We start from the raw sequence: 27325 nt of genomic DNA, 5'->3' as shown, positions 1-27325 counted from the left end.
GTGTGGCCGCTATGTGGCTCCACCACTAGCGAGATGGCTTTTCAGTCTCAACTGATGGCCAGCTTACTACCTGTCTTTTCCAAAAAACCTCTCCAAGACAGGTAGCCATGAGGCGTTGGTTTTATCACGCCTCCCCTAAATTGCATTTACTCAAAGTGCCCGCCATTATTGGGGGATACATTGAGCAGCGCATTTAACCTAAATATTTTTTAAATGCATTTGGTACCCTGACGTCGGCTATCATGTCCACCTGCTCATTCCAGAAGGGCAGGGTAGTATGGCAAAACACCTGACCCTACTGTTCAACGGTATACCTCATAACTTCTGAAATGAACTCACAAACCTGCCCTCAATCTATGAAATTAACAGGACTATGAGAACGCCGACCTCATAAGCACAGATCCTGCTACCTGGCACTTACCAAACCAGTCCTAAAAAACTGGACGAAGTGTTCAAACTATTCGGCACAAGAGGGCAGAGTCTGGAATGAGCACCACACTAAACCAGACAGCAGTACCTCTACGTGTCCACCAGGGGCGTCTACCTCATGGTACTGGTGAAAGCTCGGGGCCTGCATGCCAAACCTGTAGCATTTTAGGCCACGGCCCAGAGCAGGCCCCAGGGGAAAATGTGCCACCCCCCAACAAACATCGTCCCTACAAGAACAAGGAACCAGAAACCGAAGAAAACAACAATGAAGACAGATAAGTATGGTTCCTACCATCACATAAAGGTTAAGGGTTGTACTAACAAGGGGTGGATGAATCACGCCTGGTTAGGAAGCTATCACTCTTGGTAGTTATATACCAAAAAATAAATACAAGGGGAATAGAATTAATATCTTGCCACCAATTCAGCAAGCACCCCAAGTGGTCTACCCTCCCACGATGGTGAATGTCGCACCATCATTGATAAACCACTTGAGTATTTCACCAGGTATACCCATTCATGGGATTTGTAACTACTACCATGGATCCAAGGATACTTTATGGTAGACATCGACCTTGAAGATGCACACTATTCAGTACCTTCTCATATAAGTTTCGGATATACCGCAATTACCTGGATGGAGTAACCATGATGAGCGTTGCGGCATTTAAGTCAAAGTTATCCAGAATCAACTAGTCCTGACACTTAGAAACATTCCGTCATGGCATGTCTATATATTAACGACAAACTATCCTTGGATACAGCTTTAGCTGCATCGCTTCTCGGCCTTTTGGCTAAGATCAAGTGTAGTATCTGTTCTTATCAGTTTAATAATCTGATACGTCCCTTATCTAGGGACTATATATTAAATTTAATTTTGGAACAGGGAGATGGAATAGGGGCTTGCTCCGTCCACTCCACGCATCGACCCAGTATTGCAGTGCCTCTGGGAACGGTGCACAAAATATATATCCAGATATTTACGTTGACCATCCACAACGTTGTTATCTGGTATTCATTAAGACTATCAGTCATGGTGCATTAACCACCAATCAACTACGTGGCAAAGTAATTGGGATATAGCAGCATTACCAGCTACTGAACTTTGTACCTTTCCTATGAGCTGAGATACTAGTGTTCAAAACTATCTCCATACCTGTAATATGGGGGCAAATGGATTAATCTGTAGTGTTATCATGGAATTTATCGGCAGGAAGGATTATGGTTGTACACTTCCACCTGTTTTGAGTAACATCTTATGTGTCCTGATGTGTTACTGAGCTTGTAATACTTAATGCCAATATGAATTGACTTAAACATGTTATATATTAACTTACTTAATTCTAGTGAAGCATTTGCTCAGTAATTCACCAAATTTGCATGTTCGTTTATAAGATAACAACATCAGTGGTGGCATATACCAAACCACTTGGGCGGAGAACATCGATATTAGGGGACAATTTATTAACAATTGGAAACCGTATGTCGTCAAACATGTTTGACCATCAGTAACTCACCTATCAGGTGAGCTAAATACTGTAAACATACATTTAAACCAAAAATATTTGCTGAAATCACTAAGCAATATGGACACCAGATATCGATGCCTTATATCCAATTAAATCACCACGTACTAACTTACGTCACATGAAACCAATCTCAAGGCAGCGGCAATGGAGACATTCCCGCGTATTGAGGGGTGGGGGGAACCTAATCTCTATGTTTTCCTTTCCTTCTACCTCTTCAATAGGTACTACGGCTTCATCAGTCGGGTACTACGCAAATTACAGTGGACCAAGTCCACAAGCATGGTTCCCAGTGATCCTCGACATGGTCATTAAAAGAATTGCAGAATTGGGAAGACCATTGCTGTGCTTGGATCAGGAGCACTATCAACCTGATGACAGCATTCCGTCGCATATCCTAGGGAACATACCTGAGGAGCATCAAGAAATGGTACACTGTTTCCAAAACAGGAATTACACATTCAACTATAACAAAAAACTGTACTGGAGCTCCTGGCAGGTCTTCACCACAATGAAGGACATGTTCTGTTAGCCTACTCAACTTGGGTACCGCTCACTGGTGATCAGATACAGGAGAGGTATATCAATCCATTCCCCAGAAATAGGTAAACCCAAATTGGGATGTCAGTGAAATCCTGACATACCTTAGGGGATGATCACCAGCCAGGTCACTCACCCTGGAACAGCCTACCCTGAAGATGGACATGCTGGTGGCCTTACATCAACACAAAGAGCCAGCTCTCCCATCTACTGCGATGGGACAACATGGTTATAACACCAGATAGTGTCACATGCCCATTCAAGGGTTGGCCAAACAGAACAGACCAGGAACATCAGGTCCAGTCATGAAATTCCGGGCATACCCACCTGAACCACGTTTTATGTGTCATGACCCACTTAGAGATCGACACAATAAGGAATACTGAGGGAGAGGAAAAAGCCTTATGGGTCAGCCACAGGAAACCTCATGGTCGGGTTACGAGCTAAACTATCTCTAGTGGCTCAAGCAGGTACTGGGAGTTGCTGGAGTAAATACTAACGTGTATAAAATCTTATTCCACCAGAACAGCTTCCACGTCAGTAACTAAGAGGATGGACGAGCCTATGGACCACATTCTGGCTACTGCAGGGTGGTCTAGGGAGTATACGTTCCAAACTTTTATAACAAACCACTGACAGAACCTGTATCGTTTGCAGAAAAAGAATCTGCAAAAAATATATAATTTAAGCCCGGGGGAGCAATTGGTATTGTTGTTGTTAATAACACCATTATTGTTTTTACAAACAGATTCATGGTTGATTACGATAACATACTTCCTCCCTCGAATGACTTCGGCAGCGAGTGAAGTATGAACTGTTACACGGTTTGAAATCACAGAGCTTTGAAGTCTTCACGTAGTCACTCACGTGACTCCGAAGTAAAATAGTAAGATTAAACGAGAACTTACCAGTTTGAAGTTTGATCTGTATTTTATGAGGAGTTACGATGAGGGATTACGTGCCCTCCGCTCCCACCCTCATTATATGGATCAAACTAATAAATTGATGTCTCCTTATCTTTACTATGTTTACTTCAAATAACTGTGTCTATCTGTGATTCCACACCGCTGCTTGGAAGTATGCCGCGCCTGCGCACTGAGCGGGTTCTTCACGTAATCCCTCATCGTAACTCCTCATAAAATACAGATCAAACTTCAAACTGGTAAGTTCTCGTTTAATCTTACTATTTTAGATGATCAGCCAAGATGAAGTGCCAAATGGCCTACCCCTACTATTTTCTATGTTTCTAATTTGTCTTGACTCAGCTGTTCACGTACTCTCCACACCTTCTCCATATCTTAATGTAAACTGTTCCATTTATTTATAACTTTTGAATTTGATGATCCTCAATGACTTGATTCAAAACCTCAGTGTCAAGATTCTCATCCTTGTGTACAAAACCTTTCGCAGCTTCAGCCTCCATTTGTAATCTTCTCTGGCCTCAGAAAGCTTAGCACTCTGTCATTCTCTATTTAAGGCTAATGGACATACATCAGTCTATTTAACCTCACCGTTTACAACTGTCAGATACCTAAGCCCCATTCTTCTTGAAAAGTACTGTGCTTTTTCTCTCCTTTAAAAACATATTTGGCATCTTTGACCAATTTTGATCACAAATCCTAATGTATCTGTATAATAATAATAATAATAATAAATTTTATTTATGGGCGCCTTTCAAGAGTCCTTACAAAATTACAAAATTACAAAATTTAGCAAATAGAGTAAAAACATGTAAGCAGAATTAAATAAATAGTAAAGACATCACCAGTATATTTGGCATGGGCAGCTTACAATGCAGTGGTATGACTTCAAGTAACCCTTGCTTTTCCTCACTCTCTGTCCCTCCACAATCTCTGACTAGTTCTACTGTTCTCCTGATTAAATATGACTGATCGTAAGAGGATAGGCACAAAAAGTGGTTTGCACTGTGTGTAGATTTGATATGTGTAGATTTGAGAAGAAGCTGGACAAATAACTTCAGGACTGCACGAGACTGCAGGACAAAAACATATTCAATTAAACAGATTCAATTAAACAGAGCATAACCTGAAAAACTTGCTTTAACATTCCTAGACATCTTGGAAGTGCTTGGAAGGTGAATTATTGGAAAATAATTAGGTTTATATGCTTAGGATAGACACAAAATGTTGAAGTAACTCAGCGGGACAGGCAGCATCTCTGGAGAGAAGGAATGGATGACGTTTCGGATCAAGACCCTTCTTCAAACTGATTGTATGCCTCATTGTCACCATCGCCTCAGCTAACAATAGACCATTCTACATTTCCTTTTCAGCATCTGCTTTGATCTGTCATTTTCACACCTTACCCTTCCATTTCTCTAGACTCCCTCTCCCCTGACTCTCAGTGTGAAGAACTGTCTCCGAATGTCTTGGAATGTTAAAGCAGGATTTTCATGTTATGGTCTGTTTAATTGAATGTGTTCATATCCTGAATGGAGTAGAGTCATAGAAACATAGAAGATAGGTGCAGGAGTAGGCGATACTGCCCTTCGAGCCAGCGCCGCCATTCAATATGATCATGACTGATCATCCAATATCAGTACCCTGTTCCTGCTTTCTCGCCATATCCCTTGATTCTGTTAGTCCTAAGAGCTATATATAACTCTCTCTTGAAAACATCCAGTGAATTGGACTCCACTGCCTTCTGTGGCAGAGAATTCCACAGATTCACAACTCTCTGGGTGAAAACGTTTTTCCTCATCTCAGTCCTATATGCCCTGCCCCTTATTCTTAAACTATGACCCCTGGTTCTGGAATCCCCCAACATCGAGACATTTTGCCTGCATCTAGCCTGTCCAATCCCTAAGAATGTTACATGTTTCTGTGAGAGTCACTCTCTTTGAGCCTCAAAGTTATTTGTCCAGTTACTCCTCAAATCTACTCATTTCAAATCTACACTTAGTGCAAACCACTTTTACTGTCCTGAAGGTAGACAAAAATGCTGGTGAAATTCAGTGGGTGAAGCAGCATCTATGGAGCTAAGGAAATAGGCAACGTTTCAAGTGGAAACCCTTCTTCAGACTGATTTGAGGGTGGGGTGGCGGGAAGAAGAAAGGAAGAGGTGGAGCCAGTGGGTTAAGGGATAGCTGAGAAGGGTAGGAGAAAGTAGGGATTACCTGAAATTAGAGAAGTCAATGTTCATACCGCTGGGGTGCAAACTGCCCAAGCGAAATATGAGGTGCTGCTCCTCCAATTTATGGTGGTCCTCACTCTGGCCATTGAGGAAGCCCAGGACAGAAAGGTCAGATTCGGAATGGGAGGGGGAGTTGAAGTGCTGAGCCACTGGGAGATCAGGTTGGTTATTGCGAACCGAGCTGTGGTGTTGGGCGAAGCGATCGCCAAGCCTACGCTTGGTCTCACCGATGTAGAGCAGCTGACATCTAGAGCAGCGGATGCAATAGATGAGGTTGGAGGAGGTGCAGGTGAACCTCTGCCGCACCTGGAAAGACTGCTTGGGTCCTTGAATGGAGTCAAGGGGGGAGGTAAAGCGACAAGTGCTGAAGATATTTCACATGTTCAACATTTCTATTTCCTTTTCATCATGCTGAACTCAGAAATGCAATGGAGAATTTAGTACTCGCCTGAATGCTTGCAATCACAGCAGCTCTCAAACTCAAGATCAGCTTATATTGATTTCTTTATTCGCCTCTTGGATCTTTTGAAATGGAGAAAATATATTTCTTTATGTGTTCAGAAAACAGGTTGAATAATATCATTCCCACTTCAGAGAGCAGATCTAAAGAGTATCTTCAATTCAATCACTGAAATTGGCTGGGGCTGAAATGATTGCTATTTTCCAGTTTTCATGTGCTCCCGAATAACCACAATATCCCAAGAAAGTCAGTCATGTGCCCTCATTACATTTACTTGCAACTCCAGACAATTTTTTTTCCTGATACTGCTGCCAACATTGTGTTTATTTTATTATTATTCTAAAATGAGGTTAAGTATATAGAGCAGAGTTGCCAATTTTGGCATAATTTTCAGGGAAGAATTTTGCATTGTGAAATATCCTAAAAAGATAACTCTTATCTGTTATGTCAGGAAGGTGTTACAACAAAATATTTATTAAGATATAGATGAAATGAGATGGGGGAAAAGGAGGGGTGGGATAGTGTGAGATTTCTCTCCCTCCCATACCCTGGGATCCTCGAAACCCTTCCACCTATATCCCTCCCTTTTGCTTTACATTTCACTCCATCTCTCCTTATCTGACACCCCTTTGTCACCTCTTCATCTCTTGTCTCTATCTACCTAGCTTTTAGTCGAAACCCCCCTCGCTTGCTTTGACCTATCATTTGCCGGGCTTTGAATTTTCCCCATTGCTGACTGACCCGCTGTGTTTATCTTCGATCCCACCCATTGATCGCCTGATTCCCACATTCTCCACCCTGATCTTGTAAAAACACTAACATCACCTATCCACGTTCTCCAGAGGCTGCCTAACCAGCTAAATTACTCCAGCACTCTGTGTCCTTTTGCGTATTAGCCCGCATCTGCAGTTCTTCATTTCCCCCCACCCGACTAGACCTCCAGCACTGCATCTTAGGCTCACTGTCCCCACTTCATCCATCCTAGCCCCAACTAGCAGTCTCACTTCTCCCCCCCACACGGGCAATTGACATTCCTCCTGGTTGATACTCTTCCCCGAAAGTTCAGCAGCACTTTGAAATTATTATCAGAGTCCACAAAGTTGGCCGGCTGCACACAACTGTCTAACGTGCCTTTGCTAGTTCCAACCAAATTCTGGGTCCTGGCATATCAGCATTTTTCTGTATGCATCTGCCTTGGACAAAGTAGTCACTGGTGGCAGTGCTGTTAAAGTAACCTTATAAAGTAACCTTAATATGTTTCTACAGTGCATCCTGATATCCTGCATTCTGTAATCATCCCCTATAAGGGAGATGGTTCTGAAGGACACTAAAACTAATTCCTTAGCCTTGTACACCATTAAATTCACGAAGCATTAGAATGCAGTCATTCAGGCAACCCACACACTGTCAAGTTCCTGGTTTTAAAACTTCTATTTGATGGGTAGAAGCCCAGAGTCTGGTGGTATGCCAGACATTACAGCTATGAAGATAGACACAAAGTGCTGGAGGCTTCTTGTTACATTTGAGGCAGCAGAAGTCTGCAGCAGGGTGATGCCACCCGGTTCGACATCCGTAGGTGCCCACCCTAAAAAGGGCACGTGCCGGGTTGGCGCCAAGCTGCGTCGCTGCTGCTGTCTTTGTTTGTTGTCGTTCGCCTGACTGAGGCCAGTTGACAGGGCTCACCACGGGGAGGTCGACAAGATGAGCCCCAAGTGCTGGAGTAACTCAGCGGAACAGGCAGCATCTCTGGAGAGAAGGAATGGGTGACGTTTTGGGTTGAGACCTCTGCTCTTGTATCTTTCATTTTATATGATTGTCCAGTTCATCTTCTAATCGGAGTTCTTTTTAGGGTGCGCAGAAAAAATAAATAAATTCTGTGTTGTTATCTAAGATCATCCTTTCCAAACCATCTATAAACCTCAAATGTGATGCAGTAATTCTCTGCCCAAGTTTAGATCTTATGCTGATTATTCTGTTTGCTGGAAGGGGCTGCTTGATTATCACAAGTTATGAACTAAGTTGAACACTTTTTAACCGCAGCTGTTTTCCTGGACATGTGGCACAGGAAAGCTGCCTGTCCAAGGACAATGCCCTGAAGGATACTTGAGTGAGGGCTTCAGGTTATGAAGACTGAGCTTCAGCGGCCACAACCATTCCTATTTGTATTTTTGAATACATGTGCCAACTTTTGCATTTTCCTAATTTGAGAAAAATTGCATTTGATCCATTACCTGATCAGAACATTCAGACTTGTAATTGGATGAATAACTCATTTGCAGCTGTAAAGAAACTTAATCAAACAAAAATATATGTTTTCCTTTCTGAATATTACTAACAGCTTTTCTTGGACATCTTAGCTTTGATTGAGAATTTCTACTTTTGGTTTGAGCATCATATAAAAAGGGTGAAGTCCACCATGCTAATAAAATAATGTAAAGCTTAATTGGTACTAATGCTAATATTTGAGCAGATATCTATGGCATCTATTGGCATCCCTTTTTATTAAATGGTGAACTAAAGTTTAAAAGATGCTTTAATTTTTCAGTTCAGTGATATGTGGAAATGAGTCAGCTAAATATAATTGTGCATGTTTGCTCCACAGCTGGGAGAATCCATCACAGAAATAGCCAGTAACATGATGCTAGTGGATGAACACATACTGTGGATGGCCCAGAATGAAGAAAAGGCTTGTACCCGAATTGTGCAATGTGTGGAGCTCATTGCAAACCTTGTGTTGAGCAGCAGTACACAGGGCATTTCAAAGGTACTAATTTCAATATTACATTTACTTAGTTGATTTGAAAGGATGATGGGATCCGCTATGTTTCAAAATATTGTGCATATTTGAAGACAATGCCACTTCAGCTAGCAGCTGTTCCATTCATTTGTGAACATTTATGAAAATGAGTTAATGAAGTATTGTTGGTAAGGAGGAATATACTTGGTAAACCTCTATTCAGTGAGATGAGTCAGAAAAGCAATTCCTTAATATTTAAAAAAGATGATTTTATGGTTGCATATCTTTCATGCATTTGTTCTACATCTTTCCATTTCACTGTCTATATCTCCCGTTTCCCTTTCCCCTTACTCTCAGTCTAAAAAAGGGTCTCGATCCGAAATGTCACCTGTTCCTTTTCTCCAGATATGCTGCCTGACCTGTTACTCGAGCTTTTAGTGTCTATCATGGATATTATTCACTTTCTTGATTATTATATGAAATTGTATTTGCAATAATCTTCACTGAAGGTTTCATGCAGATCACTCCAATTTATTTGCAGTAGAATTATTTGCAGTAGAATGCAGCAGTAGGATTGATGGAATCAAAGTATATTTGGTGACCCGAGGAACTTGAATAAAACGCAAAGTAACTCAGTGTCAGGCAATATCTGAAGAAGGGGCCCAACCCAAACTGTTGCCTATCCATTTCCGACACAGATGCTGCCTGACCCGATGAGTTATGCCCCTGTCCCACTTAGGAAACCTGAACGGAAACCTCTGGAGATCTTGCGCCCCACCCAAGGTTTCCGTGAGGTTCCCGGAGGTTCCGGACACTCTCCCTATTGGTGGAAAGTGGTTTCCGCGTAGTCGCGGCTTCTTCTATGTTCCTGCGATTATTTAAAAAAAAACAAAACCGGCCTCGACTAAAAATAGGTTGCAGTTTTGTCGAAGCAGGTGGAGTGGGGTTGCTATTTACTTACAGGCAGTCGAAGGCAATCTCCTTCGCTGACCGGCCATTTTGATTGGCTCATTGGAGTTTTCAGCAAAGATCCTGTAGGATCTTTGGTTTTCAGGACCTAGAAGATCCGCCGGAAGGTAAAATGCCCGCTAACTTTATTAAACCTCTTAAAACTGTCTCCACTCCTTCTCCCCCCGTTCTCTCTCTTTCTCCCCCCTTCTCTCCCCTTCTCTCTCCCCTTCTTTCCCCTTCTCTCTCCCCTTCTCCCCCCTTCTCCCCCCTTCTCTCTCCCCTCTGTCCCCCTTCTCTTCCCTTCTCTCCCCTTCTCTTCCCCTTCTCTCCGCTTCTTTCCCCTTCTCTCCCTCCCTCCCGCGCTCTCTAAAGGACTTACCGTGCTCTGTGGCAGCCGTTTACCTTCGTCTTCATCGTGCAGACAGCGCTCCTCCGCTGTCCCTGGCCCCCACCTTCGCATTGTGTGTGTGTGTGTGTGTGTGTGTGTGTGTGTGTGTGTGTGTGTGTGTGTGTGTGTGTGTGTGTGTGTGTGTGTGTGTGTGTGTGTGTGTGTGTGTGTGTGTGTGTGTGTGTGTGTGTGTGTGGTCGGCAGCAAAGATCCTATAGGATCCTATAGAATCTTTGATCAGTTGATGCAGCTCATGCTTCGGTCGAGGCTTTCCAGTGACCAAAACCTCTGGTGACTCATGGAAAGTGACCAGAAACTCCGGGAACCTCCGAGAACCTCACGGAAACCTTGGGTGGGGCGCAAGGTCTCCAGAGGTTTCCGTTCAGGTTTCCTAAGTGGCACAGGGGCATTACTTTAGTACTTTGTGCTTTACTTTTCTTGGTGAAGAAAGGGTGTGGAAGCTTTCTGACCTCTGAGATACAGATTGGACAGAAACTGTTCTACTGTTGATCAGTGACTTTTTTTATTATTCTTTAATTATCCATTGTTCTTTCTTTAATGGCGAGTGATTCAAAAACTCTTTGTTGGTGAATGCAGAAAGAGGAGCCACAGTCCACAGTTCTCATTGAGAATGAGATTGTCTTGTATACATGTTAGTTGAAAAAATTCAACTTGGTTATCAGAGACAGGCTTCATCAAGAATAAGCGAGTTCGGTATTCTGACTGCGCATGTCCAGGGCACAGGTCACTGTAGATAAACATTGGATCGAACTGGGTCTCCCGCGCTGCAAGCACTGTTGAATTGAGTTAGTGACACTAGTTCTCCCTTCTCCACTGGTCCAAGCAGAAGGGCGGCGAGACATGCCCGTCCCTGTCCGGAGGCTGCCACGGACCTGAAAGCCCCTCTCCCGTTCCCCAGCCCCTGCCTCCTCTCTCCTGCCATCTACCCCCGAGACCGTCGCTCCTTTGCTGGAAGGGGCTGCACCGCCTGAGGCCGGAGCTCCGGGTCTGGGGATAATCGCACCTGCCCACCGCTGCTCTGGCACCGAGGAGGCCAACTGACAGTCACTGGAAAAGGCGAGAGGCGCAGCTGATGGTCACCGGCCCGCCGAGCTCGCTCTGTGACCTGTGACGATGCCGAGGGATTCGGGTCCCACTCACTGTGGGGGGAAGTTCATTTAAAAAAAACTAAATTTCCAATCATTGTTGTATAGTCTTTATACTACATATTGATAGAGGGAAGACTTTATCTTTTGAATTTCTAATTTTGGGGCCTTGTTGTGACTTTATAAAAAATATTTTCATTATTATATGTTAGATTGATCTCATAACTGATTTCTAATTCCCTCTTCTGTTTGAGGCTTCACTACGTTTGAGATCTAAGTAAATATTCCCTTATACACTTGGGAACTGACAAGCAAACCTCACTAAGTAATTGCAGTTTAGTGCTAGATTTATCTTCTGACTTCTTATTCTGGACTTGTATCAACTCGTGTTTAATGCTTGAAGTGTGAATCAAATTCATTTTGCAAGATTTATATTGACAGTTAAGTTGCAGTATAGTGCTGTGATGATGTAGAATTATCTTTAAATTTACAAATGCTAGCCTTCCACATAACTCCTCGTGTAATCAAAATATTGGAGAGACTAATGTTTTCAGCCCAAAGCTAATCCTTTGAAAATATATAATTTTTAGATTACAAAGGAGCAAATGCATGCTTTCCACCTAGATATTAAATGACATAAGGACTCAATGCAGTTGGAGATGTATTGAGAAATTAACATGGTGGGAAGAGAATGCCTGGCTTGCCTTTCAGTTAAATGAATAGGAATGAAAATCAGGCAGATTCAGAATGGAATCTGGTCCAGTCTTGCCAAGACTCTATGTAACTACAATTGGACCCTTTGGTATAGAGTTACTTTGCAACATAAAAGATGCAATAAATCTGTGTTGCATGGCGTTTCAATGCTTATTTTGTAAGTGGGCCCTCAATCTGAAAAATTATAACCTTCCATAAGCCATGGGTCGAATAGAACAGGCATTCCTGTATAAATGGACATGCCTGTTTCAGATTCAGATTCAATTTTAATTGTCATTGTCAGTGTACAGTACAGAGACAACGAAATGCATTTAGCATCTCCCTGGAAGAGCGACCCTTTTGCTACCGCTCTACCGCTACACCCTTTTGCCGCCTGTGCCGTCCCGCTGAGTTACTCCAGCATTTTATGTCTATCTACAGTATAGGAAGTTGGATAGACCACTTGTCACAAAGGATCTAAGGTCAGTATGGGGTGGGGATGGAGGAAGATGTTTGGACTTCATTCATGGTGGGTGAATGATGTCAGGACCTCCAGGCTGGGCTCAGGGCATTAGAGTCAATGGCCTCAATCAGTTGTTGGGAGTGGTGATGAAAGAGGGTGGAGTTAATATGAGGATCAGGTGATGTGTAGCCTGAGGTCAAGATTGGGTGGTGGTGAAATTCAAGGTTCAAAGTTCACATTTATTTGTCACATGCACCAATTAAGGTACAGTGAAATGAGTTACCATGCAGCCATACAATTAAAAAGAACACAACACACAATAGTATTTAACATAAACATCCACCACAGCATTCTGCACTGTGATGAGAGGCAATGAAGTTCAGTTAGTCTTCCTCCTTTGTTCACCCGTGGTCAGGGGCCTTGACCCTCCGTAGGAGCTTATATTAACGGCCCGATGTGCAAGCCCATTCGTCGGGATGATCAAAACTCCGACGTCAGGACAGATCGAACATGAATTAGGGCTATGATTACGATGGGGTAATTTGAAAAAAATTCATTAAACAGGTAGAAAGAAGAAATATAAAAAACAGCACATGGCTTTCTTTACATTCACAGTGTCGTTTAGTCTATACATTCACAATGTTTTCAGGTCTCTACATTTGTAATGTTAACACAGTCTGTGTACAAGACAGCATTGCTTCCTATGTGGCCTCTTTGGATAATACAAATGTTTTGATTGGTTTTTGCCCTGGGCTAAGCTCCTCAATGTCTAGTTGCCTCAGGATCTTAGATTGCATTCCATCCCTACATAGCCTTTATGTTGGCTGTGCTGAGCACCAGCACATCCTTCAGAAAGTACTCCTGTAGCCTGGAGTGTGTCAGATGGCAGCAATCTCTTATGGACATCTCATTCACTAGAAGACCAACATGTTTTGGGCAGAGCAAAGTGTGCCTTTCACCAAGTTGATGATCTTCTAGCAACACTTGCTCTTTGTTTGGTATATGTCCCTGGGAATAGCCAATGAATCAGAGAGACCTTTGTAACACACAGAATTTATGTAGGAAGGAACTGCAAATGCTGGTTTAAGCTGAAGATGGACACAAATTGCTGGAGTAACTCAGCGGGACAGGCAGCATCGCTGGAAAGAAGGAATGGGTAGCATTTCAGGTCTCTCCAGAGATGCTGCCTGTCCGGCTGAGTTACTCCAGTATTTTGTGTCTACACATAGGAATTACCTTGGCAAAGATCCTTGCATCCTTTTCCAAACCTTCTTTGCAAATGCACAGTCCACACGAGATGAGTGATCATCTCATTCTCATCACAGGCAATCTGAGGACAATCTGGCTTAGAAATGAGACCAACCATGCAAGGGCTGATGGGGTGAGCCCTACGAATGCCAGCCATGCAAGAGCATTGTGCTTGTTGGTGAGTTCCAGTTGTGAGGCATACTGCCAAATGGCTTTGATAGTCAACTGCAGGCGCTGGTTTACAAAAAAAGACACAACGTTCTAAAGTAACTCAGCCGGATTGACAGCATTTACAGAGAACTTGGATAGCTGATGTTTTGGGTCAGGATCCTTCTTCAGACTGATTGGATTGGAGGAGAGGTTGGGTGTGACAAAATCTGACAAGTGACACTGGTGCGAGGGGTGGGGTTGATGGGCAGATGGTTTGACAAGGGCCAGAGATGAAGATGCAGAAATGTATTTTTGTCTTTCAGACACTAGGTATTCCTTGGTCCAATTGCCCAAATTTGTAAGATTCAATATCCCATGCATAAAACCATGCTGACTATCCCTGATCATCCCTTATCTTTCAAAATGCATGTATATCTTATTCCGCAGAATCCTCTCCGGTGATGTTCCTACTACAAATGTTAGACTTACCGGTGCATAGCTCTCTGATGTTGTTGAAACCTTTCTTAAATAGAGGCACAACATGAGCCACCCTCCAGTAACAATACCTCACCCTATGTCTAACATTGATTCATGTAACTGCCAGATTCTTGCAATTTCTTCTCTAGTTTCCCATAGTGTCTTTGGATATATTTGATCTGGATATATCAATGAAGACTTTGCCATAACTTTACTAAGTTCCTTAGTCTTGATGTCATTCTCTGAAATAAACAGAAGATAAATATTTATTGAGGAGTTTGCACAGTACACATAGATAACCATTTTAGTTTCCCTATTCTTCCTCTCATTACTTTTTTAACTCAATATATTTATAAAATCTCTTAAATCTTATCTGCCAAAGCTATTTGATGCCTTCTTATTTTCCGTCCTGTTTTGCTTCTTAAGCAGGCTCCTCCGTCCTCCATACTCCCCCATGGGACGTACCTGATCCTAGCTACCTGTACCTGATGCACGCCTCTGCTTTTTTGACCAGTGCCTCAATTTCTCTCATCATCCAAAGTTCCTTACTCCTATCTGCCTTGCCCTTCACTCTAACAAGAACATGCATACCTTGAACTCGTACTATCACACTTTCTGGATGTCCCTTTGCCCATAAACAACCTACTCCAATTAACTTTCACAATTTATTTTCCAATGCCATCTAAATTGGCCCTGCCCAATTTACTTTAACTTGTGGACCAGGTATTAACTCTTTTAAAGTTAATACAACTGTGATTGTTGGTCCAAAAAGTCTCGCCCATTGACACTTCAGTCTATTCCCCAAGAGCAAAACAAGAGTTTGCCCTCTCCTTTGTCTGGCCCTTCACATAATGTCTGGAGAAACTTTCCTCAACACCACTGACAAATGCAACCCAAACTAAACCCTTCACTCCATAGCAGTCCCAATGCATATTGGGAAAGTTAAAATCCCGTACTATGACAACCCTTTTAGTTTTACAGCTATCTGCAATCTCCTGGCACATTTGTTCCTCTAATGATTCATTCTGCCTTACATCAAACTTGATAGGGAAGCTCTCTGTTTTCCGCCTGTTGATGTGGATTGCAACAGTGATGTTTGTGTAAATCAGTTGGATCCAAATCATGATTTCCTCCCAAAAGCACATTTTGTAGAGTACGTACATCATTCATGTGCAATATCCATCAAAGGCCTTCTCCTGCTCCAAGCTGACCAGGCATGTGTTCATTCCTCTGTCCTACATGTATTCATTGGCATCCTTGAGCAGTGCAGGGCTGCTTGAGAATTTATTCTCAGGCATAATACATTTTTGGTGTGACTGGATCATCTATCATGAACAGACTCAATCCGATTGGTGATGACCTTGGACAGGATATTGTAATCTATGATATGGGCCACAATGTGACAGCTATAACAGGGTTATATGCTGGTATAAGGTGTTAGATCAGTTCTCCGATCAGCATAAGGATCCACCTCGTAATCAGCAGGTTGAACATTCATCGCACAGAATCCTTGTCTTCCTCCTTCTGCTCCTCCTCTTCCTCTTATTATCTTTCTTCATTGTCTGGGGAATTTGCAAGACATCAAATTCTTCCAAGTGCCAGACATTGTGACTTTAGACCTGGTCATTCAGTCCTCTTTAAGTCATGCAGAAACCATTGCGGCCTGCCTGAACTTTGCAAAGGTGGTGGCTAAATATGCATGCTCAGGTGCTTCCATGAGAATCAGGAAACAATTTGGTAGTTCGCAGACTCTGCAGTATGTCCCCCCCCCCCCGCCCCCAAGTGCTTTGAGTAAATGATTTTCCATTCTGCATCAACAGATTAATGTGATAAAAGTTCTAAATTATCTCCGCTTCAATTTTATTTTAACACAGGCTAGCATATCATTTATTTTCCTAATTCCCTGTCGTCATTTGTGCTCAAGGGCAGCCATCTACATTGCTACACATCGCAGTCTCTCAGCTCTTAAAGAACATTCTGCTCCTCCGTATTTCCTATCGAAGTGGAAAGCACTACATTTCTCAACATTATGCAACATTTTATTTCAAATTGGCCTCATGATTGAATCAGCCCTTGATACCATGAAGGAAATTAATGCAACATATTGGAATTCAAATGTTTGACCCTGCGATTTAAAACAATTAGTCCATTAAAATGAATTAGTCATATAATATTGTTTAAATGTTTTAAGCATCACTCCAATCTCTCATTGGTGGAATTTGATGCAATAGTATTTGGATAGTATAAGTAGGATTTGCACCAATAGATTCCTAATGACCAAATTTTACCCACGATTCGATCCATGTGAGGTGACACCAACTGCTGCTCTTCAATATCAATTGCATGAGTGATTGTAGATCTCATTATTTGCACTTCATCCATACTTACAATATTTGGCTGTCCCATTTCACCGAAAGTTCTTTATTTCTCACTGCTATTGCAGATTGGTTTTTCCACAGAGAGAAATACAGTAATGATCATTTTGCATCATTGTGGAAATTGACCTAGTTTGGACATGTGAAATGAGTTCAGTCCCCAAGGACCATGTTTTTGTTGAGTGACTATTGTTGAGAACTCCAGGAGTGACCATCATTGGGCACTCCAGGAACAACCTATTCATCTCACCACAGCTAGAACTCAAACTTTACTTCCATCCTTCAACAACCCCTGCCTCCCCTTAACCTGCCGACCAGGTTTGATTTTCAATTGCAGCCGTCTCAACCACTGACCTCACATGCATAATGCCTTCATCAAGCATATTTTAGTGTAGTTTAGAGATACAGCGTGAAAACAGGCCCTTCGGCCCACCCAGTCTGGGCCGACCAACAATCCATAGACATTAACACTATCCTACACCCACCCGGGACAATGTACACATATATCAAGACAATTAACTTACATACCTGTACGTCTTTGAAGTGTGGGAGGAAACATTAGATCTCAGAGAAAACCCATGCAGTCACGAGGAGAAAGTACAAACTCCGTACAGACAATAAAGGGGCTGTCCCACTTGGACGATCTAATCCACGAGTTTAGAAGACCCTAGACGAGTTGAAAAAAATGTCACGGTCGTGTTGACTCGCAAAGACCTCCTACGACCTCCTACGACTATGTCTACGACCTCCTACGACTATGTCTACGACCTCCTACTAGTCATTGGCTTGTGAAATAATGTTGGGAGATTGGTAGAAATCTTAAGTATTGTCATTAACATCAAGGGGTGGTGCCGGGCTTGACCATAATGGGTTTTTTTTCATTGTCTCAATCGGAAAATCATGAAATATTCCATGGTGATACATGATGACATCTATAATGGAGTTCAAATGATTACTCCGGCATTTCAGTGAAAATATAATAGGATTCTCGGCATTTTAAATTGCTTGTTAGGCTGAACTCATTGAGTCAATAACACAATTTTAGATCAGTGCAAAAATGTGTTGAACAATTATTGCTCTGATACTTTGTTTTGTTCTCTATATAATTCTGAAACATTCTCATCCCTTACCTATAAGTGATCATTAAAAATAAACCTTAGCTGTAAGCAATAAATGAAAACTTCTTAATGCTCATTCAGCTGAAACAAATACCAAATATTATAGCAGGGTCAACTTCACTAATTAGCTGCACTAATTAGGTTTTTCTTTCAAATATGCAGGTTATTTTGCAGTTATGTAAATAGCTTAATGTGATCTGGCCAGCTATTTGTAGTCTGCATTCCAAAGATCTAGTCCAAGTTACGTTAAACAACAATATCTTAAATATAATGCAGCGATTTCAATCTAAATTTGGCAGATGACCAAAACTCTGTTCTAAGGATTGAGCTTAAAGGAGTACTTTACAAGATGTGTAGGAAGGAACTGCAGTTGCTGGTTTACACCGAAGATCAACACAAAATGTTGGAGTAACTCAGCGGGACAGGCATAGAAAACATAGGAGGAGGCCATTCGGCCCTTCGAGCCAGCACCGCCATTCATTGTGATCATGGCTGATCGTCCCCTATCAATAACCCGTGCCTGCCTTATCCCTTGACTCCACTAGCCCCAAGAGCTCTATCTAACTCTCTCTTAAATCCATCCAGTGATTTGGCCTCCACTGCCCTCTGTGGCAGGGAATTCCATAAATTCACAACTCTCTGGGTGAAAAAAGTTTTTTCTCACCTCTGTCTTAAATGACGCCCCCCTTTATTCTAAGATTGTGGCCCCTGGTCCTGGACTCGCCCAAAATTGGGAACATTTTTCCTGCATCTAGCTTGTCCAGTCCTTTTATAATTGTATATGTTTCTATAAGATTTCCCCTCATCCTTCTAAACTCCAGTGAATACAAGCCTAGTCTTTTCAATTTTTCCTCATATGACAATCCCGCCATCCCAGGGATCAATCTGGTGAACCTACGCTGCACTGCCTCAATCACAAGGATGTCCTTCCTCAAATTAGGAGACCAAAACTGTACACAATACTCCAGATGCGGTCTCACCAGAGCCCTATACAACTACAGAAGAACCTCTTTACTCCAAAACTGAAATCCTCGTGTTATGAAGGCCAACATTCCATTAGCTTTCTTCACTGCCTGCTGTACCTGCATGCCAACTTTCAGTGTCCGGTGTACAAGGACACCCAGGTCTCGCTGTACCTCCCCTTTACCTAACCTAACCCCATTGAGATAATAATCTGCCCCCTTGTTTTTGCCGTCAAAGTGGATAACCTCACATTTATCTATATTACACTGCATCTGCCACGCATCTGCCCACTCACTCAACCTGTCCAGGTCATCCTGCAACCTCCTAACATCCTCTTCACAGTTCACACTGCCACCCAGCTTTGTGTTATCCACAAACTTGCTAGTGTTGCTCCTAATTCCCTCTTCCAAATCAAAAATACATATGGTTGCGGCCCCAACACCTAGCCACTGCCTTCCATTCTGAAAAGGACCCGTTCACTCCTACTCTTTGCCAACCAATTTTCTATCCTTGTCAACACCCTACCCCCAATACCATGTGCTCTAATTTTAGTCACCAGTCTCCCGTGCGGGACCTTATCAAAGGCTTATTGAAAGTCTAGATACATTACATCCACTGGCACCCCTTCATCCATTTTACTTGTCACATCCTCAAAAAATTCCAGAAGATTAGTCAAGCATGATTTCCCTTTCATAAATCCATGTTGACTTGGACTAATCCTTTTACTGCTATCCAAATGCCCCATTATTACCTCTTTAATAATTGACTCCAGCATCTTTCCCACCACCGGTCAGGCTAACTGGTCTGTAATTCCCCGTTTTCTCTCTCGCTCCTTTCTTGAAAAGTGGGATAACATTAGCTATCCTCCAATCCACAGGAACTGATCCTGAATCTATTGAACATTGGAAAATGATCACCAATGCGTCCACTATTTCTAGAGCCACCTCCCTGAGGACCCTGGGATGCAGACCATCAGGCCCAGGGGATTTATCATCCTTCAGTCCCATTAGCTTACCCAATACTATTTCACGCCTAATGAAAATTTATTTCAGTTCCGCTACCCCCTTAGATCCTCTGTCCTCCAGTACATCTGGGAGATTGTTTGTGTCTTCCTTAGTGAAGACAGATCCGAAGTACCTATTCAACTCTTCTGCCATTTCCTTGTTGCCCATAATAATTTCACCCGTGTGTGCCTTCAAGGGACCCACATTTGACTTTGCTACTCTTTTTCCCTTAACATATCTAAAGAAGTTTTTACTGTCCTTCTTTATATTCCTGACCAGCTTCATCTCGTACTTCATCTTTTCAGCCCGTATTGCCCGTTTTGTTTCCTTCTGTTCTCCTATGAAAGTTTCCCAATCCTCTGGCTTCTGGCTACTCTTTGCTGTGTTATACATCTTTTCTTTTAGTTTTATTCTATCCCTAACTTCTCTTGTCAGCCACGGTTGCCTCCTACTCCCCTTAGAATCTTTCTTCCTTTTTGGAATGAAATGATCCTGCGTCTCCCGAATTATGCCCAGAAATTCCTGCCATTGCTGTTCCTCCGTCATTCCTGCTAGGATCCCTTTCCAGTCTACTTTGGCCAGCTCCCCTTTCATGCCTTCATAGTCCCCTTTGTTCAACTGCATCACTGCCACTTCCAATTTAATGTTAAATGTTCCCATTAAATGTTCTCCTTCTCAAATTGCAGATTAAAACTAATCATATTATGATCACTACCTCCAAGCGGTTCCTTTAACTCGAGTTCGCTTATCATATCTGGTTAATTGGACAACACTAAATCCAGAATTGCCTTTTCTCTGGTCGGCTCCATGACAAGCTGCTCTAAGAATCCATCACGGAAGCATTCTACAAACTCTCTTTCTTGGGGTCCTGAACCACCCTGATTTTCCCAGTCTACCTGCATATTGAAATCCACCATCACCACAGTGGCATTACCTTTGTTACATGGCAGCATCTCTGGAGAGATGAAATGGGTGACGTTTTGGGTTGAGAAGAAGACGAAGGGTCTGAAGAAGGATCTCGACCTGAAATGTCAGCCATTCCTTCCTTCCAGACATGCTGCCTGTCCCGCTGAGTTACTCCAGCATTTTGTGTCTGACCCTTACAAGATGTGATGGAGGTAGAGTGAGAAGTTCTCAGGGATGTAGCAGCGTGGAGTGATTACAATCGGAGGTGTTTAGGAGGTGCCAGAATAGGAGCAGAACAGAAATCTCAGATGATTATAAAAAATGAGAGCATTTATAGAGATATCGTGGCCAAAGCCAAAGAGGGATTTCAAAACAAGGATGAAAGGATTTAACTTGAGTTATTGCTTAAATCTAAGCTTGTCAACTGTGGTGAAAGGTAAGCAGGATTGAGTGCAATATAAGGCACAGACAGCAGTGTTTTTGCTGAGATTTTAAAGCGATCAATAAAATTGTCAACTATTTTTTTGAAGCTTATACTGTCCTGAGTAATACTGGACATTAATGATTCGAACAAGAGTCAAATTATTGAAGCTATTGCGACAATTTTGGTAAGAATTCAAAACAAGAAATACAAAGCGGTTTTGTGGTATAGAATTCTAGCCTGCAGGCAAAAACATGTTAACTCTGTATTTAAATCCAACAAGAAATGCTGCAATATATTCTTGCCTGAAGGGTTTGAATTATTCAAATGTTCACAGAAATATACATTTAAAATTGCACTTTCTCTCTTGAACCAATGCAAGTAACAACCTATAACCTCTGTGTTCTCACTAAAGGGGAGTAATTTGCATTCTGCAGGGAAGGTTTCTGTTAAATATTTCAGGCTCACCAACCATGTCTCTTATTTGTTAATTCACAGCAGCCTGTGACTCCATTTTTCTTTCAAAGCAGGCTGAGTATTAAAATGCACTTTGCATGTTAATGTCATTTTATTATTCAAGCAGCAATCATGCTAACTTGAATTTTGTTGATTGAGGTCCAAGTTCTATCAGCCAACTCTGCAGTTTAGTTGTTCTTACAATAGTAACAACCCCATTTCAGGTAATTTATCATGACCTTTTTAAATTTGTCAGAGTGAACCTTTCAGTCTTGTGTCCATTAAAGCAGAAACGAAGTAAGGTTTAAGGCTGACTGTAAATAAAATTAACCAGTTTCTTATGCAATGTCACGCAACGCTGAGCAATTTATGTTCATTGTGGATGACTGCCAGCTAGCAATTAACAATGCTGAATTGACTCCGTGAGATTGTATGGCTTTCCATCAGACGGAAACAAACCAGAAAGGTGGTGCAAGAAATGGTAAAATCTCAAGTTTAAAGTGCTACAAAATCATATATTTGGATCATGCATCCACTTCGGCCTGATTTCACTGATATTCCTTTTGGTCAAATATGTTCCCACCAGGTTTCCATGAATATAGCGCTGGAGACCTTTAAAATCAAGCCAGCCAGTTTCACAGGCATGACGTGCACGGCTTTCCAGAGAGTTGGTTCAAATCCAGAGAGATCTTCAATTCGTGATGTTAGTCAACGGGTCTGGGACGCTGAATCCCGTCAAGAACAGCAACTGAATTTTAAATGCAACACGGGCAATCTTACCAGTTCTCTTGTGAATTTCCCAGTTAAGGTAAGGATGATTTGTTGTGAGAAAGGGAAGCAGGCATTCTATCACAACTATGTTTTAAAATGTCAAGATGATGACTTTTCTAAGTAAGGAGTTAATCCGGAAAGGGCATTCTTTGCCCAATTCTGCAATTGTTCACAGATTTGGATAAATGCTAATTATAATTTATCTTTATTTACTCATGGTTTAGAGGCATTACTGACTGGGCAAATATTTATTGCTAATTCCTATCTATACTTGAAAAGATGGTATTCAGACCACACAAGTTCATCAAGGAAGTCAACAAAACAGTTCCCTTGTTGGACTTGGTGCAGTGTGAATTGTGCAGACCTTATGCATGGTGTCCAAGATTTTGCCCAAGGCATTGAAGGAATGATGATGTATGTGGAAGTCAGTAGTATGGTCAGTAACCTTTAGGTTTTGGTATTGTGATGTGCCTGCCGTGCTTGTCTTTCCAGGTGGGTAAAGTTCATGTATTTGAGAGGTTCTACTGAAGGAACCTCCACAGGTTATTTCCTTGTGCAATGTAGGTGGGAGGATGATTTGGAGAAGTCATTTATCACAGAATACTTGGCTGATACTCAGTTCTCAGGATTAATTTATTTATATAGTTAGTCAAGTTGGTTTCTGATGAACAGTGGGCCAAGATATTTATAGAGTCAAATGCAGCAATCATAATGAGTTTGGATGTCAGAGATGTCTGTTGGATTATTGTGGTCGATTGTTGCCTTCATTGCTTTAGGCCTAATAGTAGATCATTTATCAGCACAAGCCTGAGTGGTATGCATATCTTTTTGCATGCAGACACAGATTGCTATGCTACATGAGCAAGGAGGTCAACATGGACATTTATTAGTCACTGATGCTGCCACAATGGAAGCATTGACTCGAATTACATGCACTATACAACCAGAAATATATGAAGACCTTAGAGAGAATGCAAAGGATATTTACTAGAATGATGCCAAGGTTCAAGGTTCAACTTTATTTGTCACATGCACCTATTAAGGTGCAGTGAAATGGATTACCATGAATTACCATGCCGACATAGTCAAAATGAGGACAATACACAATAGAATTTAACATAAACATCCATCACAATGGAATCAACATTGTTCACTGTGATGAAAGGCAATTACTTTCAGTCAATATTCCACCTTTGTTCACCTGTGGTCGGGGCAATCAGCGCTCCGTAGTCGCCACTACGGACGGCCCGATGAACAAGTCCTCTCGTCGGGATGATCGAAACTCTGATGTCAGGATGGATCAGAACACACACTCCGCGGCTTGGAGTTCCTGAATCGGCCACCTTCTTACCGGAGACGGCGGCTTCACGATGTTATAGGCCGCAGGCCAGCGGCCGAAGCACTTCTTCTGGCGATCCCCGGCTAGGGATCGCCCCGTTCTGTGATGGAAAGCTCCACGATGGGATCGCCCTGCTCTTGCTACTGAAGCTCTGGGCCGGTCTCAGAGAAAGTCCGCATCAAACCAGTTGTTAGGCCGCGAGGGGGGGGGGGGCGAAGATGCGACAAAGAGAAAAGTCATATCTCCGTCAAGGTAAGTGACTGACACACAGTTTCCCCCTATGCACCCCCCACCACCCCCCACACTAAAACATACATTGAGACATACATTAGACATACTAAAAAACAAAAACGAGTTGAAAGGATGAACACGCTGGCGAGGCTGCCGGCTTTAGTTTTCTGCATGGATTGGGAAAACTTGGGTTGCTTTTCTCCTTGAAGCATTTGAGGTTGAGAGTGGACTTAATAGTTAAAATATGAAGCATGTAGAGAGATTAGATTAAAAAAAACATTCCCATTTGCAGATGGGTCTGAAATAAGATTGCAAGGAGAACCAAAAGTGAACTTTGTATACTTTTTTTTGTTTTTAGTGCTTTTTAATCCAGCAAATAGTTAAATCTGAAATGCATAGTTGGAAATGGTTAGTGCAGACATATTCAAACATTCAAGAAAAAATGTACTATGTCCTTGAAAGGAAAAAAAAAGCAACATCATGAGGTGACCACCAGGAAGTGGAACCAGCTGGATTGCTCCTTATACAGCTAGCACAGACTCAATGGGCCAAATGGTCTCTTTCCATGTTGAAAGTATTCTGTGTTGATCAGCTGTGAATGGATCTGACAAGTACAATGGTCAGTAGACCAACCCTCATCTGAAATTATGATGATGGAAAGGTCATTAATAGAGAAGTTGGAGATGCTTGGACCTGGGAGATGGCCCTCAATGACATCTGCAGCAATGTCCTGGGGCCATCCTCCTTTGTGTAAGCTGTAACTCAAATCAGCAGTAAAACATTCCCTTGCTCCCTACCAATTTTTGCTGGAAACTGCAAATGGACAAACTCTACCTTGATACCAAGTGTAATTCATTGTTGCCTCACTCCGAAATCAACCCTCATCCATTTTTTGACCCATATTGTAATAAGATCTAAAGTCATGGAGATTCGATGGCTTCCCTGAATTGTGATCCTTCAAATATTACTTATCAATGAAGTGGAACCAAAACTTGTAATGGTGTTACATATGTAATATCCGTAACTGTATTACATCTATATTACTAAAACTCTGTTCTTGACCGGTTTTGGCGATCTGTGCTGCGATTTCCGAGAGAACGCCGCCACCTACGGCCGTCATTTTTGGCCACCTCGCTCAGAGCCCCCCTCCGCCGCATGTGTGCCGAGGATTTTTCCCGTCGATTAAAACTGACAGAGATATTAATGTTTTTACAAAATTCCCCATTCTCTCTGCTGCCCCCGCTGGTGGCAGGGGGGAGGGACTATAAAACCAGGAAATGGTGTGCCTCATTCAGTCTCTTCAAGATGGAGGAAGGCAGAGGGTCACGTTTCTCTGAGCTGTGAATAACACTGAACACATGTCTACTCAAATGTAAGTGCCCTTAGTGGTTCTAAAATGCTTGCAGAATGTGTCTATTGGTTCTAAAGCTTGCAAAAATATGTCTATTGGTTCTAAAGCTTGCAAAAAAATGTCTATTGGTTCTAAAGCTTGCAAAAAAATGTCTATTGGTTCTAAAGCTTGCAAAAAATGTCTATTGGTTCTAAAGCTTGCAAAAAAATGTCTATTGGTTCTAAAGCTTGCAAAAAAATGTCTATTGGTTCTAAAGCTTGCAAAAAGTGTCTCTATTGATTCTAAGCTTGCAAAAATATGTCTATTGGTTCTAAAGCTTGCAAAAATATGTCTATTGGTTGTAAAGCTTGCAAAAATATGTCTATTGGTTCTAAAGCTTGCAAAAATATGTCTATTGGTTCTAAAGCTTGCAATAATATGTCTATTGGTTCTAAGCTTGCCAAAAAATGTCTAATGGTTCTAAAGCTTGCAAAAAAAATGTCTATTGGTTCTAAAGCTTGCAAAACATGTCTATTGGTTCTAAGCTTGCAAAAAAATATCTATTGGTTCTAAAGCTTACAAAAAAATGTCTATTGGTTCTAAAGCTGGCAAAAAAATGGCTATTGGTTCTAAAGCTTGCAAAAAAATGTCTATTACAACTCGTCCCATTCCCAATCCGACCTCTCTGTCCTGGGTCTCCTCCATTGCCAGAGTGAGCAACAGCGGAAATTGGAGGAACAGCACCTCATATTCCGCCTGGGGACCTTGCGTCCGGATGGCATTAACATTGAATTCTCCCAATTTTGCTAGTCCTTGCTGTCTCCTCCCCTTCCTCAACCCTCTAGCTGTCTCCTCCCACCCTCCCTTCCGCCCGCCCTCGGGCTCCTCCTCCTCCCCTTTTCCTTCCTTCTCCCCCCCCCCCCTACCCCCCATCAGTCTGAAGAAGGGTTCCGGCCCGAAACGTCGCCTATTTCCTTCGCTCCATAGAGGCTGCTGCACCGGCTGAGTTTCTCCAGCAATTTTGTGTACCGAAGATGACATTTGTGCCAGTTAGACCCAATTACCTGTGCCTCTGCTCTACCTTCAATGTTAAAGCATAGCACTTTCACCTTTAAGAAACATTCCATAGATGTGAAACAGGTTTGTGGGAACTGGAGAATTGGCTGCCCCTTAATCCCACCCAGTCCCAGAAAGGACCAAGGACCTTCCACATATACATTTTTTTTTTGTTTCTCCACAGTCTTAGCACCTGCAATTACTGATGTCACTCAGCAAGCAACAGCTTAATTTAAGTTAGACAGAAATGCTGGAGAAACTCAGCGGGTGAGGCATCATCTATGGAGCGAAGGAAATAGGCAACGTTTCGGGTCGAAACCCTTCTTCAGACTGATGTGAGGGTGGTGGTGGGGGGGGGGGGGGGAGAAGAAAGGAAGAGGGAAGAGTAATTGCTCTGCATGTGAATGAGAGTCGGGAGCAAAATCGATGCATTTACTGCGATGGATGTCATGTCCAGACTTGGCATTTCACAACGGGCATAACTGGATGTCCGTAAAATGACAGGGCAGCATTGATAGATGACAGAAGAGCCTGAGGCTTATTACCAAAACATATAAATGTTTTTACTAATGGAGATCCTACTTAACTGTAGCATTTAACCTCAGGGAATGTCAGAATGGTAGTAAAATTGGTTGATTAGATAAGAAAAGAAACTTAATGTTGTAAAACTATTAATTTCATGCAGAAGAATACAGGGAAGATATGAAGTGAGAGGCAAGGTTTCACAGGATTTGTTATCAGTGATATTCTAATTAGGAGCATGGAATACAAATTAAAGAGGAACTACTAAATCAATGCAAAATGTTAGCTTGGCTGCAGTTGTCGAGGCATTTGATTCCATCCTGTTTTTGGGCATCATAGTACTAATATACAAATCGATTGCTATAAAATTTAGCAAAATTGCCAAATTATGTTTGAAACATTGCAGCGGTCATTTGCACCCAGAATCGTGCACAGAACAGGACCGGTCCTTACTACCTCAGTACTCAGCTGCTGTGAAGGCACAGATAGAGGCCCCACAGAGTGCACCAGCC

At 42.2% G+C, this 27325-nt stretch overlaps 1 protein-coding gene and 1 non-coding gene across 3 annotated transcripts in view; both read left to right on the top strand.

Moving 5' to 3' along the window:
- adgra1 (adhesion G protein-coupled receptor A1) overlaps nucleotides 1-27325 on the top strand; it is a 659066-nt gene that overhangs the window by 420865 nt on the left and 210876 nt on the right. For both annotated transcript variants that reach the window (XM_033033639.1, XM_033033638.1), the window contains 2 exons: nucleotides 8711-8872; nucleotides 22151-22372. In XM_033033639.1, the coding sequence (XP_032889530.1) occupies nucleotides 8711-8872; nucleotides 22151-22372 (384 nt within the window). The remainder of the gene's footprint in view (nucleotides 1-8710; nucleotides 8873-22150; nucleotides 22373-27325) is intronic.
- On the top strand, nucleotides 1204-1395 carry LOC116981690. Its single transcript, XR_004414284.1, has one exon. It is a non-coding gene; the product is annotated as a U2 spliceosomal RNA (small nuclear RNA).

The sequence above is a fragment of the Amblyraja radiata genome, chromosome 15, assembly GCF_010909765.2.
Source record: "Amblyraja radiata isolate CabotCenter1 chromosome 15, sAmbRad1.1.pri, whole genome shotgun sequence".
Taxonomy (NCBI): domain Eukaryota; kingdom Metazoa; phylum Chordata; class Chondrichthyes; order Rajiformes; family Rajidae; genus Amblyraja; species Amblyraja radiata.
Note: the sequence above shows the minus strand (reverse complement) of the source record. Positions and strands in the feature narration are given on the sequence as shown.